This window comes from Rana temporaria, chromosome 4 (assembly GCF_905171775.1).
Source record: "Rana temporaria chromosome 4, aRanTem1.1, whole genome shotgun sequence".
Lineage (NCBI taxonomy): Eukaryota > Metazoa > Chordata > Amphibia > Anura > Ranidae > Rana > Rana temporaria.
The window spans coordinates 148,177,956-148,190,862 of NC_053492.1; the positions used below are offsets into that span (position 1 = coordinate 148,177,956).

The 12,907-nt window shown below is 40.9% G+C and overlaps 1 protein-coding gene across 1 annotated transcript in view; it reads left to right on the forward strand.

The window, feature by feature from the left end:
• LOC120935654 (mediator of RNA polymerase II transcription subunit 12-like protein) overlaps positions 1 to 12,907 on the forward strand; it is a 128,238-nt gene that overhangs the window by 93,612 nt on the left and 21,719 nt on the right. Inside the window, exon 11 of the mRNA XM_040347708.1 lies at positions 9,152 to 9,283. Within this exon, the coding sequence (XP_040203642.1) occupies positions 9,152 to 9,283 (132 nt within the window). The remainder of the gene's footprint in view (positions 1 to 9,151; positions 9,284 to 12,907) is intronic.

A 12,907-nucleotide genomic window follows, 5' to 3' on the forward strand; every position in this document is an offset into this window, starting at 1 on the left:
TCATGTAGAGGCACATTACACAGCACAGGAGATTTATTTGTGTGGGTTCCTAGTTTCTCCTGTAGCCTGCAGTACAACCCAGTTGTCTCTGAATTATTAATTACCATGTCCCTTAATGAAAGGATTTTACTGAAAGTACAAAAATCTTGTTTTTTTCTGGAATATTACTGGTGCAGTGTACAATTTTTGATGTACACAGCTGTCAGCTGCCTTTATTTGTAAAAGCTGCGGGATTGCAACATTTTCCCCCTGCAATGTCTTTGGCTTTTACTATAAATAACCCGTGGTGCACTTTTTCACAACACTAGATTTAATTGTTAGATCCGTTCTTTACAATGGAAACAGCTCTCTCACGTTCTATTAAAATATTATTTACAAAGACGCATATACGCCTAGACGTCTTGCGATGTGGATTAAAGTAACGCACATTTCTTGCTCTTAATGTGCCAGTTATTTTTCCTGTGCCAAGTTTGTTCAATCTAACGGATACAGTTGTGCTTTAAACGCCAGGACTGCTCTATTCTGTCATGACATATAAGATATATTTACATCCTGGGGAAGTTTCTGAAGGTTATTCTCTATCATCCCCTATGCTGGTTTCTCTCAGAATACGTTAAACTTTAGGGGAAGTGGTCAATTTCATAATAGAAGTTGTCCACTGGGCTTTCTATATACATCTGCTGTGTATTTGTATCAGTATCTAACAGTAAGAAACCAGTAACGTGACACAAGCAAAATGTTTGGCTTTGTCAGCAGAGCTGTTTTTTATTTCATTTCTTATGGGACAAGAGATTTCAGATTTAAAAAGATACTCAGCGTTTGTTTTTCTTGAATATGTTTTTATTTGTTCTTCAGGAACACAGATTTATTAAGTAATCATAGATAACAATTCAATGGTTATAGTCATTTGTATACAACAAACAACCAAATCGGCTAACATGAGCTTGTAATGGTGGTTCTTGTTTTAGTGGTGTCATAACTGTCAATGATAAACCCTTTTATAGTAATTGTTTCCTAAAGGATTATATAGTGATATATGGGTCCTTTATGATGCCCATATAAATAAGAAGGTTAGTATGTCTGCTGGGCAGGGCTGGCGCAAGGATTTTTGTCTACTTGGGCAAAGGTGCATTTTGGTGCCCCCACCAACCTCAAAAAAGTACATAAAATGGCCAATTTCAGTGCAAATATCAATATTTATGCTGTATATTGTTCTAATTGTACATGTAAACACCGCTTTGATGATGGTGGAAAGCTTATTGAGGAGAAACAGAAAGTTTGAAATTCAGACAAAGAAAAAAAACATTTAGAAGGGAAATCGAAGAAAAAGGTAAGTGAACCAACAATGCACTAGCTTAAAGGAACCTATTTAGAAAATAAAAACTGAACCTTTACAACCCCTTTAAGTTAAAACAATAGGCAAAAAAACGATTTTTCCATTTATATGAAGGTCAGGTTAAAGTGGAGGTTCACCCAAAAAATAAATTTTTAACATTAGATTGAGGCTAATTACCGGAAGCAGAATCGGGTGTTTTTTTTAAATCAATGCAGTACTTACCGTTTTTAGAGATAGATGTTCTCCCGCCGCTTCTGGGTATGGGCTGTGGGACTGGGCGCTCCTATCTGATTGACAGCCTTCCGACCGTCGCATACAGCGCGTCGCGAGTTTCCGAAAGTAGCCGAACGTCGGTGCGCAGGTGCAGTATAGAGCCGCACCGACGTTCGGCAACTCGTGACGCGCTGTATGCGACCGTCGGAAGGCTGTCAATCAAATGGGAACGCCCAGTCCCGAAGACCATACCCGGAAGCGGCGGAGAACATCTATCTCTAAAACGGTAAGTACTGCATTGATTTAAAAAAAAAAACACCGAATCTGCTTCCCGTAATTAGCCTGAATCTAATGTTAAAAATTTTTTTTCGGGTGAACCCCTGCTTTAATATAACCCAACATAAGGTTTTCCTTTTACAGTGTAAGTGGCAACTCTATGGACCCCTGACGTAAAAAGGAACATTCTGGACCTAATGTAAAGGAGAACTCTGAGGACTCTGATGTAATGGGTGATGCTGCAGACTCTGGTGTAAAGAGAAAATTTGATGTAAGGGTCTCTGGTAACCATAGCCCCCTCCTTACACAACAGTCGAAGCTCCCCCTTACATTACAGTCAACAGACTGCAGACTTGGCAAAAGAGATGGTCAGAGACCACACACATGGCAGGGCTGATACAATAACATACACAGCTTGCTTGTCCTACTTTTCACATAGCTGGGAGTGGGAGAGAGAAATCTTCATCTGTGCTGTATTCGTTTGTGCTCCTCTTTGGCCTTCTGCTGGTCTTGGCCCCTCCCCCTGGTCTCACTCGGCTCCAGGCTCCTCCCCAGACTTCTTCTCTCCGCCTCTCCTGTGTGTGCTGCTTTAATAGAGCTGTTGGTTACCATCTAAGCTGCACTCCAGGGTTGAAGGGCGAAGCAGAGAGGCAGCAGGATGGGGCTGGTCACGGTGTCTTTGAGTGTTTAACTCAGTCTCTCTCTGCACTTCAGCTGGCAGAAAATGAGGAGTGCAGTAGGCAGGGCAGCCTAGGATTCTAGTAAGCAGAGGCGAGCAGTGCAGGCAAAGTTAATAGCGCCTGTACTGCCTGCGCTTCCTGTTGGTGTGCTGTACTGGGTTCGGTACAGTTGCGAGGCACCAGCATTAGTACCTCTTGGGGAATCCCTGGTTTTGGCGCCCCCCTCCTAGCTCCCTCAGGGGGCCGCCTTGGCACGGCCCTGCTGCTGGGCCTCCTAGCCCCCATTCAGCCCCCGTGGGATTTGTCATGCAATTTTACAGTTCCAATTCGCACCTCATTGTTGGCAATAGAACTGCTCAAATTGCCACGACTCATGTTGCAGCGACTTTGAAAAAGGTTCCTGCACTACTTTATTGCTGATTTCATTGCATTGAAATCCATGGACAAAGGGCACTGATCTTGCTGAAGTAGCGTGATTTCAAAGACGTACCAATGTGAGCCAGGGCTTAAAGTGGAACTATAGGCAATTTTTTTTCTTTATTATTATTTTGGAAAAACCCCTGTCAGATTTTTTTTTTGCCATCTGTGTCCCATTGCAGGGATGTCCATTCACTTCCTGTCCCATAGCCAAAAAGGAAGTGAGGGGAAATACCTGCAAATAAAGGGGATTCCTTGGGGACCCCCAGTTCACCATAATTTCTGGGGACAACTCAAAATTTGAGATTTTCTTGAATACGAAAATGGTGAAATGTGTGATTAGCTTAACCATTTTTGTTTTTATCAAATTAATCTGATATTTTTATTGGTTCACTGCATTGTTATTGGCTAAAACACAATCACGATCATTTTTCGGTATGAAAAAACTATGTTTTTTGGCATGTAGAAAAAACAAAGTTTTTCCAACTTCATCATTAAAACTACGTTGCCCACACACCATTGTTTTTAAAAGATGCTCTATCAAAGCGCGGTGACGTACAACACGTAAAACAGCACTATAAAGGGCAAGTTCCATGCGGATGACGCCACCCTTGGGGCTGCTTTAGCTGATTCCGTGTTAGTAAAAGATGATTCACGCTTTTCTGTCTGTTACAGCGTGATGAATGTGCTTACTCCATTATGAATGGTAGTTTTACCAGAACGAGCGCTCCCATCTCATAACTTGCTTCTGAGCATGCACAGGTTTTTAACGTCGTTTTAGCCCACACGCGATCATTTTTTACAACCCGAAAAACGACATAGTTTAAAACGTTGTTAAAAAATGCAGCATGTTCACAAAAAAAATGTGTCTTTTTTCAGGACCCGAAAAATGATGTGAAGCCCACACACAATAATTTTAAATGACATTTTTTAAAAACAACGTTTTTTTCATGCCGAAAAATGATCGTGTGTACACGGCATCAGAAGTGAATGATTAAACACCGCTGATCACTCAGTTCTCCCCTCTGCTCTGAGCAGAGAGCAGTGACTATCAGTTGCTGGCTCTCTTCTCTTTCCCTCCAGCGCATGGTCTCCCAGCTGCCAGTCTAGGCATCTGGGTGAATCCTGATGCCTGGACTGGCTGAATGACGGCAACCAACAGCAGACTATAGCCCACTGTTGACTGAAAATGGGTCATAGAAGTGCAAAACTAACTGCACTCCTCCATAGGATAAGTAGGGCCAAAAAATCTTTAATCATACTTCTCCTTTTAAAGCGGGAGTTCACCCATAAAACAATTTTTCCCCTTAGATGGATGCTCGTTTTGTCTAGGGGAATCGGCTAGTTGTTTTAAAATATGATCCGTACTTACCCGTTTTCGAGATGCATCTTCTCTGTCGCTTCCGGGTATGGGTCTTTGGGAGCAGGCGTTCCTTCTTGATTGACAGTCTTCCGAGAGGCTTCCGACGGTCGCATCCATCGCGTCACTCGTAGCCGAAAGAAGCCGAACGTCGGTGCGGCTCTATACTGCGCCTGCGCACCGACGTTCGGCTTCTCGGAAGACTGTCAATCAAAATAGGAACGCCCAGTCCCGCAGCCCATACCCGGAAGCAGCGGAGAAGATGCATCTCGTAAACGGTAAGTACAGCTCATATTTTAAAACAACTAGCCGATTCCCCTAGACAAAACGAGCATCCATCTAAGGGTAAAAAGTGTTATGTACGGGTGAACCCCCTCTTTAAGAATAGAAGTGTTAATAGTTTATTTTTGTCAATTAACAAAAAGAAAAGTAAATGAACAGAAGAGAAATCCAAATCCATATTTGGTGTGAACACCCTTTGCCTTCAAAACAGCATCAATTCTTCTAGGTACACCTGCACACAGTTTTTGAAAGAACTTGGCTGGTAAGTTGTTCCAAAGACTTGGAGAACTAACCACAGATCACCTCTGGATGTAGGCTGCCTTACATCCTTCTGTCTCCTTATGAAATCCCAGACAGACTGGGTGATGTTGAGATCAGGGCTCTGTGGGGTCCAAACCATCACTTTTAGGGTTCCTTGTTTTTATTTACACTGAAGATAGTTTGTAATGACATTCGCTGTATGTTTTGGGTTATTGTCCTGCTGCAGAACACATTTGGGTCCAATCACATGCCTCCCTGATGGTTTGACATGATAGACAAATATCTGCCTGTATTTCTCAGCATTTCCATCCAGCCACCTGTATATACTAGTCTACTAACCATACTTCTGTCTTTCGTTTCTATTAAAAATGTGTTTGTTGCCTATTTCATGTACAGTGTATGCTGAATATATCTTGTGTTATATATATTTTTGCATGATAAACATTTTCTTATCATCATGAGCTGCTGATTTTATCTCTGGCTTATGTATTTAGTCATCACAGTGTACACTCTTCTATATTATATACAGGGGAGTGAAATGTCACTAACAGGGAATTTCCTTAATGTAGTTTCAATGTATATTTCAGAGAAAACTCTGAGATCTGGAGCTTGCTGGAAAACAACTCCATTGCGTAACATATTTCTCCAACATTGCAGTGTGGTTTGCATATGACCGTATTTACTGAGTATTTCCTGTTAGCTGTAAATCAGCAGTACACATTTTGTTTTGTGAGCACTGTTTCATCCTGATTAAAGAAAGAAAGTTTGGACAGAGATCTGAGTAAAGCCGGGACATTAAAGCAGGTTTTAAAAAAGAAATTTGTCATGAAGGAAACATAGAACTGCCATTGCTGATCTCTCCCTAATTGCTTAGGTCAGTGTCCCAGCTAGTAGTAAAGGTAGTTAGTTGGAATAACAGCCAGACTAGCATTTTGAAAAGGAGGTCAGATGTATGCAAATTCAGTAGTAATAGCTACAATGTAAGTTAACAAGATTCATTTTTGTTACAGAGGGAGTGCTTAAAGTGGTTGTAAAGGTTGAAGGTTTTTTACCTTTGTACATTCTATGCATGAAGGTAAAAAACCTTCAGTGTGCATCTCCCCCCTCAGCCCCCCTAATGCTTACCCAAGCCCGATCCCAATCCAGTTATGTGCACTAGAACCGAGGCTCTCCCAGGCCTCTCCCTCCCCATTGGCTGAGACACAGCAGCAGGAACCAATAGACAGTCATAGCCAGGGAAGAGGGTGTGGGACTGAGCCATGCTCTGTGTGTTCTGGACACACAGCGACAGCTCAGGAGCAAGCACACATAAGTGCCCCCAGAGTAAGCAGCTTGCTCTGGGGGCATTCAGCAGGAGGGAGGAGCCAGGAGCTCCAGTGGGGGACCCAATAAAGGGGAAGATCGGGGCTGCTCTGTGTAAAACCACTGCACATTGCAGGTAAGTATAAAATGCTATTTATTTATTTTTAAGCAGAACTTTTATTATCACCTTAAGGTTGGCCCTAAATCAAGCCCTTAAAGTGGTTGTAAACATCAGACATTAAATATGAACAGAGCATATCCCTCTATAGTGTCTACTTGTCTTAGTTAAGAGCACTAAGTGTTGTTTTGTGTGCTGCTTCATTCCTGTGCTATCAGCATGAATCACTTCTGATACAAAAAAAAAAAAAATTGACAGGGGAGGGACCTCTAGCAGATTGCCAGCCTCAGCTCTTTTCCTGTTCTGTATGGAAGGGGTGTGTCCATTCCCTCCAATCATCTCTCACAGCTCTTCTCACTGAGCTCTGTAGATTGAAAACATAGCTCCCCCTCCTTTTTTTTCCTGACAGCTCAGACAAGCTTTAAACATTCAATACTTTGAACAAATGTAGAGAAGAGAAGACTTCAGATAAACATGTACAACTTATGTAGGATAATTTGTTTAATTTCTGTTTTATCATCTGAGGTCATTCACTTCACTGGTATAAGTAAGGGTTTGCAACCAGTTATTACTAACCTATTTGGTTAATTGTTGGGTGTCTTTTTTGACGCTTTTAATAACTTATAGCACCTTATAAATGCTAGGGATACTATTATCTCTAGCAATGTTGTTGTTTTGTACTGTCAAGAATACTTTTTAAATTTAAATTACCATTAAAAGCTTTTAAGGTATATCCACTATATTTAGGTCCAGTCAGTACTGTTTACATCTCCTTCTCAAACTACCATAAATCTACCTGTGCTATGCTACTACCAGTAAAAAATATTAGCTTCAAAAGATCCCTATAACATAAATGTTTCTTTCACACTGGGGCATTGTGGGTGTCGGTGGTAAAGTGACTCTATTTTTAGCGGCGCTTTACCGTTGTTTTTGCATAGCTTTTCGGCCGCTAGCAGGGCGCTTTTATGCTCCGCTAACAGCCGAAAAAAGGTTAAAAGCGACTGCAAAGCCCCGCAAAGTGGCGCTTTGCCAGTTCTTCGGCAGTGCTGCCCATTGATTTCAATAGGCAGAGGTGCTGTAGGAGTGGTGCATACACCGCTCTTTTGCCGCATACACGAGGTCAGAATTTCCAACAACAAATGTTCAATGGGAGCTTTTTGTCGGAAATTCCAACCGTGTGTATACTCCATTGGACATGTGTACAGTGTGTGTACAAAATTCGGATGCACAAAATTCCACGCATGCTCGGAATCAAGCAGAAAAGCCACACTGGCTATTGAACTTAATTTTTCTTGGCTCGTCGCACGTGTTGTACGTCACCCCGTTTTTGACGTTCGCAATTTCCGACAACATTTGTGTGACCGTGTGTATGCAAAACAAGTTTGAGCCAACATCTGTCAGAAAAAAATAGACAGTTTTGTTGTCGGAATGTCCGATCGTCTGTACGCGGCATTAGAGTGCTTCAAAGATGCTGCTTTCAGGACTTTTTTTGGCATCCTGCCCTCGGGCTTTCACACTGGAGTGAGAGGAGAGGCTCTTTACAGGCACTTTGCAGGCACTATTCTTTAGTTTCCGAGCATGCATAGTCTTGCTCTTCCGATTTTTTGGTGGTGAAAACTGAACTAATTAAATGAAAATCAGATGTTGTGTTCACGTACAAATACATTTTATAGTCCGCGCATCTGCTTTTGATGTACGAAAAATCGGAATCGGCTGTCGAAAGCACTATACTAACAATCCGAAAATCAACAGATCGTTCGTTGGACGAAATTTAAGTTCCGGTTTTCTTATGTGTACGGCCTTCAGTCATTTTTTATTTTATCCTTTATCATACGATTACCCCCCATGCCCGTCTTTGTTGGGCTACACAAAACTTGGTTGTATGTTGTCCACAACATCTACACATGTAATTTTTGACTTGCCGTCAATGTATACCACTTCTGTGACTCAACTGTTCTCTTCTTTATCCAATACTAGCTGAATACCCGGCGTTGCCCGGTCTTCCTATCTTAACCTTTTGGGGAGGAAAATCATAGTAATATAAATATACCCATCTTTTATATAAGGGTGTAGGTAAGGGTTAATTTAACTGTCATATATTTTTATTTGGCATATAAGTAATATGTGTACCAGGTATTATTGAAATATCTCCAGGCGTACAGAAGTTATGTGGGAACATACATTTCCCATTGATTTGCATGGGACTTTAAACAAAAACCCAGACCCTCACAAATGGGGGTAGTTAAGGGATGAATTAACTATCCTATAGTTTAAGTGGACATATAAGTAACATGTGACCAAGTGTTATCGAAATATGTACAGCCGTTTGGAAGTTATGAAGTAACATGTATTTCCCATAGAGTTGAATGGGACTTTAAAGGAAAACCCTGACCATGGCAAATGGGGGTGGGTAAGGGTTAAACCACCTATCCTATGTTTGTTGCTGACATAAAAGTAACATGTGTGCCAAGTTTCATGTTAATATCTTTAGCTGTTTGGACGTGATGCTGGAACATGAAGTAACATGTATTTCCCATAGAGTTGAATGGGACTTTAAAGAAAAACCCTGATCATGGCAAATGGGGGTGGGTAAGGGTTAAACCACCTATCCTATGTTTGTTGCTGACATATAAGTAACATGTGTGCCAAGTTTCATGTTAATATCTTTAGCCGTTTGGACGTGATGCTGGAACATACATACACACACACACACACACACACGTTGAGTTTTATATATATAGATGTGCATTCTGTATTTGTCATCTTGAGTTACTAATCCCTTTAATGTCTATGTATAGTTCCTTTCAATATTCTGAACAATGTAAAACCTTTTCTAAATACGGAAGAAATCGAGTAATTTAACAATGATTTCTTATAACTTCGGTATGGTATTTGTATTGGATTAGGTGCCTCCCAGTGATGAAGCTGTGGTCACATTACTCTGTGAATGGGCTGTTAGCAGCAAGCGTTCTGGAAAACATCGGGCCATGGTGGTGGCCAAACTTCTGGAGAAAAGACAGTTGGAAATAGAGGCAGAGGTAAGTTTCTAAATGTAGTCAGTGCTTTAGCCTTTTATTTTTTTACATAATCCTTTCAAAGGGGCCAGCATATATCTAATCTTTTGCGCCTTCAAAAATGAATTAGAAAGTGTTGTCAGTTTGTAGTGCAAAATGTCTACAAAGTGCAAAAGATTATCTGCCTTATCAGCTTTATTTTAGATGTTCCCTTCAATAATACATCTACACCTTCACTGCATACACATAATCAGATCCTATTTGCCAGTCTATGTCAAGAAGTATGTTGGCATTTATATTCAATTACCTGCCTGCTCCAATGAATATATTGCTTTTCAAAAAAGAGCTACGCCCAACAATTAGAATGTTCACACAATAATTGGATGAAAGTTCACTTCAATTATCCATATATGTGAAAAGAAAATCCCTGTTTATTTTATCTGTAGATGATTGAATACTTGAAGTGAATCTCCAAACAATTTATTTTTATTCATGTATTTTTACAAACTACCATACCTCTACCCTGTATCCCCTGGAAACTGCAATACTTCTACCTCCAAACCTCTGCAAACTTCAATATCTTTCCCTCTGATCCCTGCAAACTCCCGTACCTCTATCTCTGATATTCTGCAAGCTTGCATACTTCTAACACTGATCCTCAGAAAACCTATATTTCTGCCTCAGGTCCTCTTCAAACTCCCATACCCCTACATCTAATCCTCTGTAAGCTGCGCTGCTTCTACATTTGATCCTCAGTAAACTCCACTACCTATATCTACCTCTGATTCTTTGCAAGCTCCCATTCTACAAAACCTGATCCTATGCAATCTACCATATCAATACCTGTTATTCCCTGCGAACTACCATACTTCTTACTCTGATCCTCTGCAAAGTCTTTTACCCCAATGAAAGTTACCATACTTTTGCCCCTGCACCTCTGCATATGTCTATGCTTCTACTTCTTCTCCTTTTCAAACTCCCATACATCTACCTCCAGGGGCGGACTGACCATTGAGTCACTCGGGCACTGCCCGAGGGCCCCATGTCACTAGGGGGCCCCATTAGGGTTGCTAGGCTCAGTAAAACCAGGGACAGTATGTAAAAATCGATGTTTTTTTTTACATCTGTCCCTGATATGTCTGAAATCAACATGCTTCTGATGTGAAAATCCCAAGATTTTAGCTGCCCCGCCTCTGCACTGCCTCCTGGCGTGGTGGCCATCTGAAAGCCCAGGGGCCCCATAATCTTCTATTGCCCGGGGGCCCCATGAGTTGTCAGTCCGCCCCTGTCAACCTCACATCCTTTGCAAACACCCACATCTCTTCCTCTGATTCTCTGCAAACTCCAATACCTCTACGTATGCTATTCTAGTGCAAACTACCAAATCTTTACTTGTGTTCTTCTAAAAAATTCCCATAGCTCTGTCTGTGCTCATCTGTAAACTTTCACATCTCGGTTTCCTTTCCTTCACAGACTACTATACCTCAGCTTCTGCTTTTCTGCAAATTCCCTTACCTATAACTGTGCTCTTCTGCATACTTCAAATACCTCTTCCTCTGCAAACTTCAAAAACTTTTCTCCGCCTCAAACTTACAAATAGGCTCGAGCAGAATGTACCTGGGTTCGGTTAAAGGCAGGTTCACCCAACACCTATGCAAAAATCAAGAACAAAAGGGCAAGGGGTGCCCCAAAAAATCCACACCAGCTTTTTAGCTGAGTGTCCAGCCTGGCTGGCCAGGCCAGCAGAAGAATGAGTGTGCAGCTACCCCATAAGTGATACTAAACACACACTGTTTTATATAAATTGTCCCTTTTATTTCTGTATATAGATGATGGCACTGTAATTATTTAAAACACAAAAATCGAAGTATTTTTTCCTAATCGATATACAGCTTGCACGTGACCCAGATCTTTCACAGGCTCTCTGAAGGGAAACATAAGCAGGAGGATCTTTTAGAACATAGCTCTGTTCTGTTACTTTGCATTTTGTAAATTGATAAAAATAATCACAAAGACATATTTTTGAAAGCATTCTTACTTTACAGCATTTCTTCACACCTGCCTAAAACTTTTGCACAGTAGTGTGTGTGTTTCCCATAGTGAAACTCAACATGCTTTTCCTGGAAGGATAAAAACGTTTCTTTATTATAGAAAGTCAATCTTTTAGGAATTTGAGAATGTTGTATTTCCTTTAATTTGTCTTTCTGTAAGAAAAGCTATATAAACAAATATAGACTGTTCTCAGTAACTCCCTCCTAACTTCCCATAACTGTCGTTGGACATATCTTGGTGTAGAAGATATTTATTTTATCAGTTATTCAGTAGCGCTCTTGGTGGGAGTTTGTTTTTAGAAATGTTTTATAAAACGGCACTTGGTAACTTTATTCCCAAGCGTCACTATGTCAAAGGTTTCTGTGTAATTTGGAAAGTGACGAGAGGGCTGCTTGGGACTTGACTTGTGACCACATTGAAGGCATGGTCATGCAGTTGCCTAAAATGTAATATAAACACTGTTCAATCTCCTTCATGTTTTAACTGCATGCGCCTCTGTAAATATTTGTATTCCAGTGTTATGGTTGAGTATTTTTGGATTGTAAGAAGAATGACTCATCTTTGGGATTCTATTAATCTGATTTCCACTGTAACACTATAACAATATACTATGTGTACTAACAAAAGTCGCCCATTTAATTCTGTTTCATGTATGAAAAACGTTACTCTTTTTGTGCAACTGGTAAACTGTGCTGAAGTGGAGAAGTGAAGAAGCATACATTGTAAGACCAGAGAGTGAAGACTTTCTAATTGGGTCTTGGATAGGAAATACCTAAAATTACCCATTAGTTTGATTTGTTTGGTGTTATAAAGACTAAGAAACTTTTAATATAACTGTTACTGAAATGTTTAAAGAAAACCAGTCATGACTGGACTGCAAGAATTGTGTATATTTGGCCTTAAAATATTATACTTATGCTGGCTTATATATGAAATATTTATATTTGTCCTCGTTTATTGTTACTTAATTTATCTGAGCCAGACTCATTAGTCAGGAGGTGAAATATGACCTTACGGTTAATTCTGACTTCTTTTTTTAAACAGAAATTGTCATAAATAATTCACTGGTATCAAACCCTTACATTATGTACTATAATCTATTCTATGCATAATGTTTTATATAAACATATTCTTTCTATTTCCATACCTAGTTTTAGTTAAAACCATAATAAAAGGCTGCGTTCACACAGAGCAGATGCACTGAATGAACTCCGCTCGCTCAACGGGGGATCGCTCCGTTGATCTCCACTGAGCCGGTGGATGACAGGTCCGTCTCTGCTCACTGTGCAGAGACAGACCTGTCAGAGCTCCACTGTCCTCTATGGGAGAACAGATGAAAACTGATCTGCCTGTCTGTTTTCACCCAATCCCACCCGATCCAATCCGCTGAACATGTGGCAAACGTATAGCCATATGGCTGTTTTGAGCAGATCTTGCCGGATCGGGTGGCAGGCGGGTGTCAGCGGACACATCTCCACTGACATCCGCCTGCCCATACAAGTCAATAGGTAGCCCTCTTGGGTTCCACCTGAAAAATGGACAGGCAGATCTGAGCGGGCCTATCGTGTGAAAGGGGCCTTAGTCTACCTTTTTACT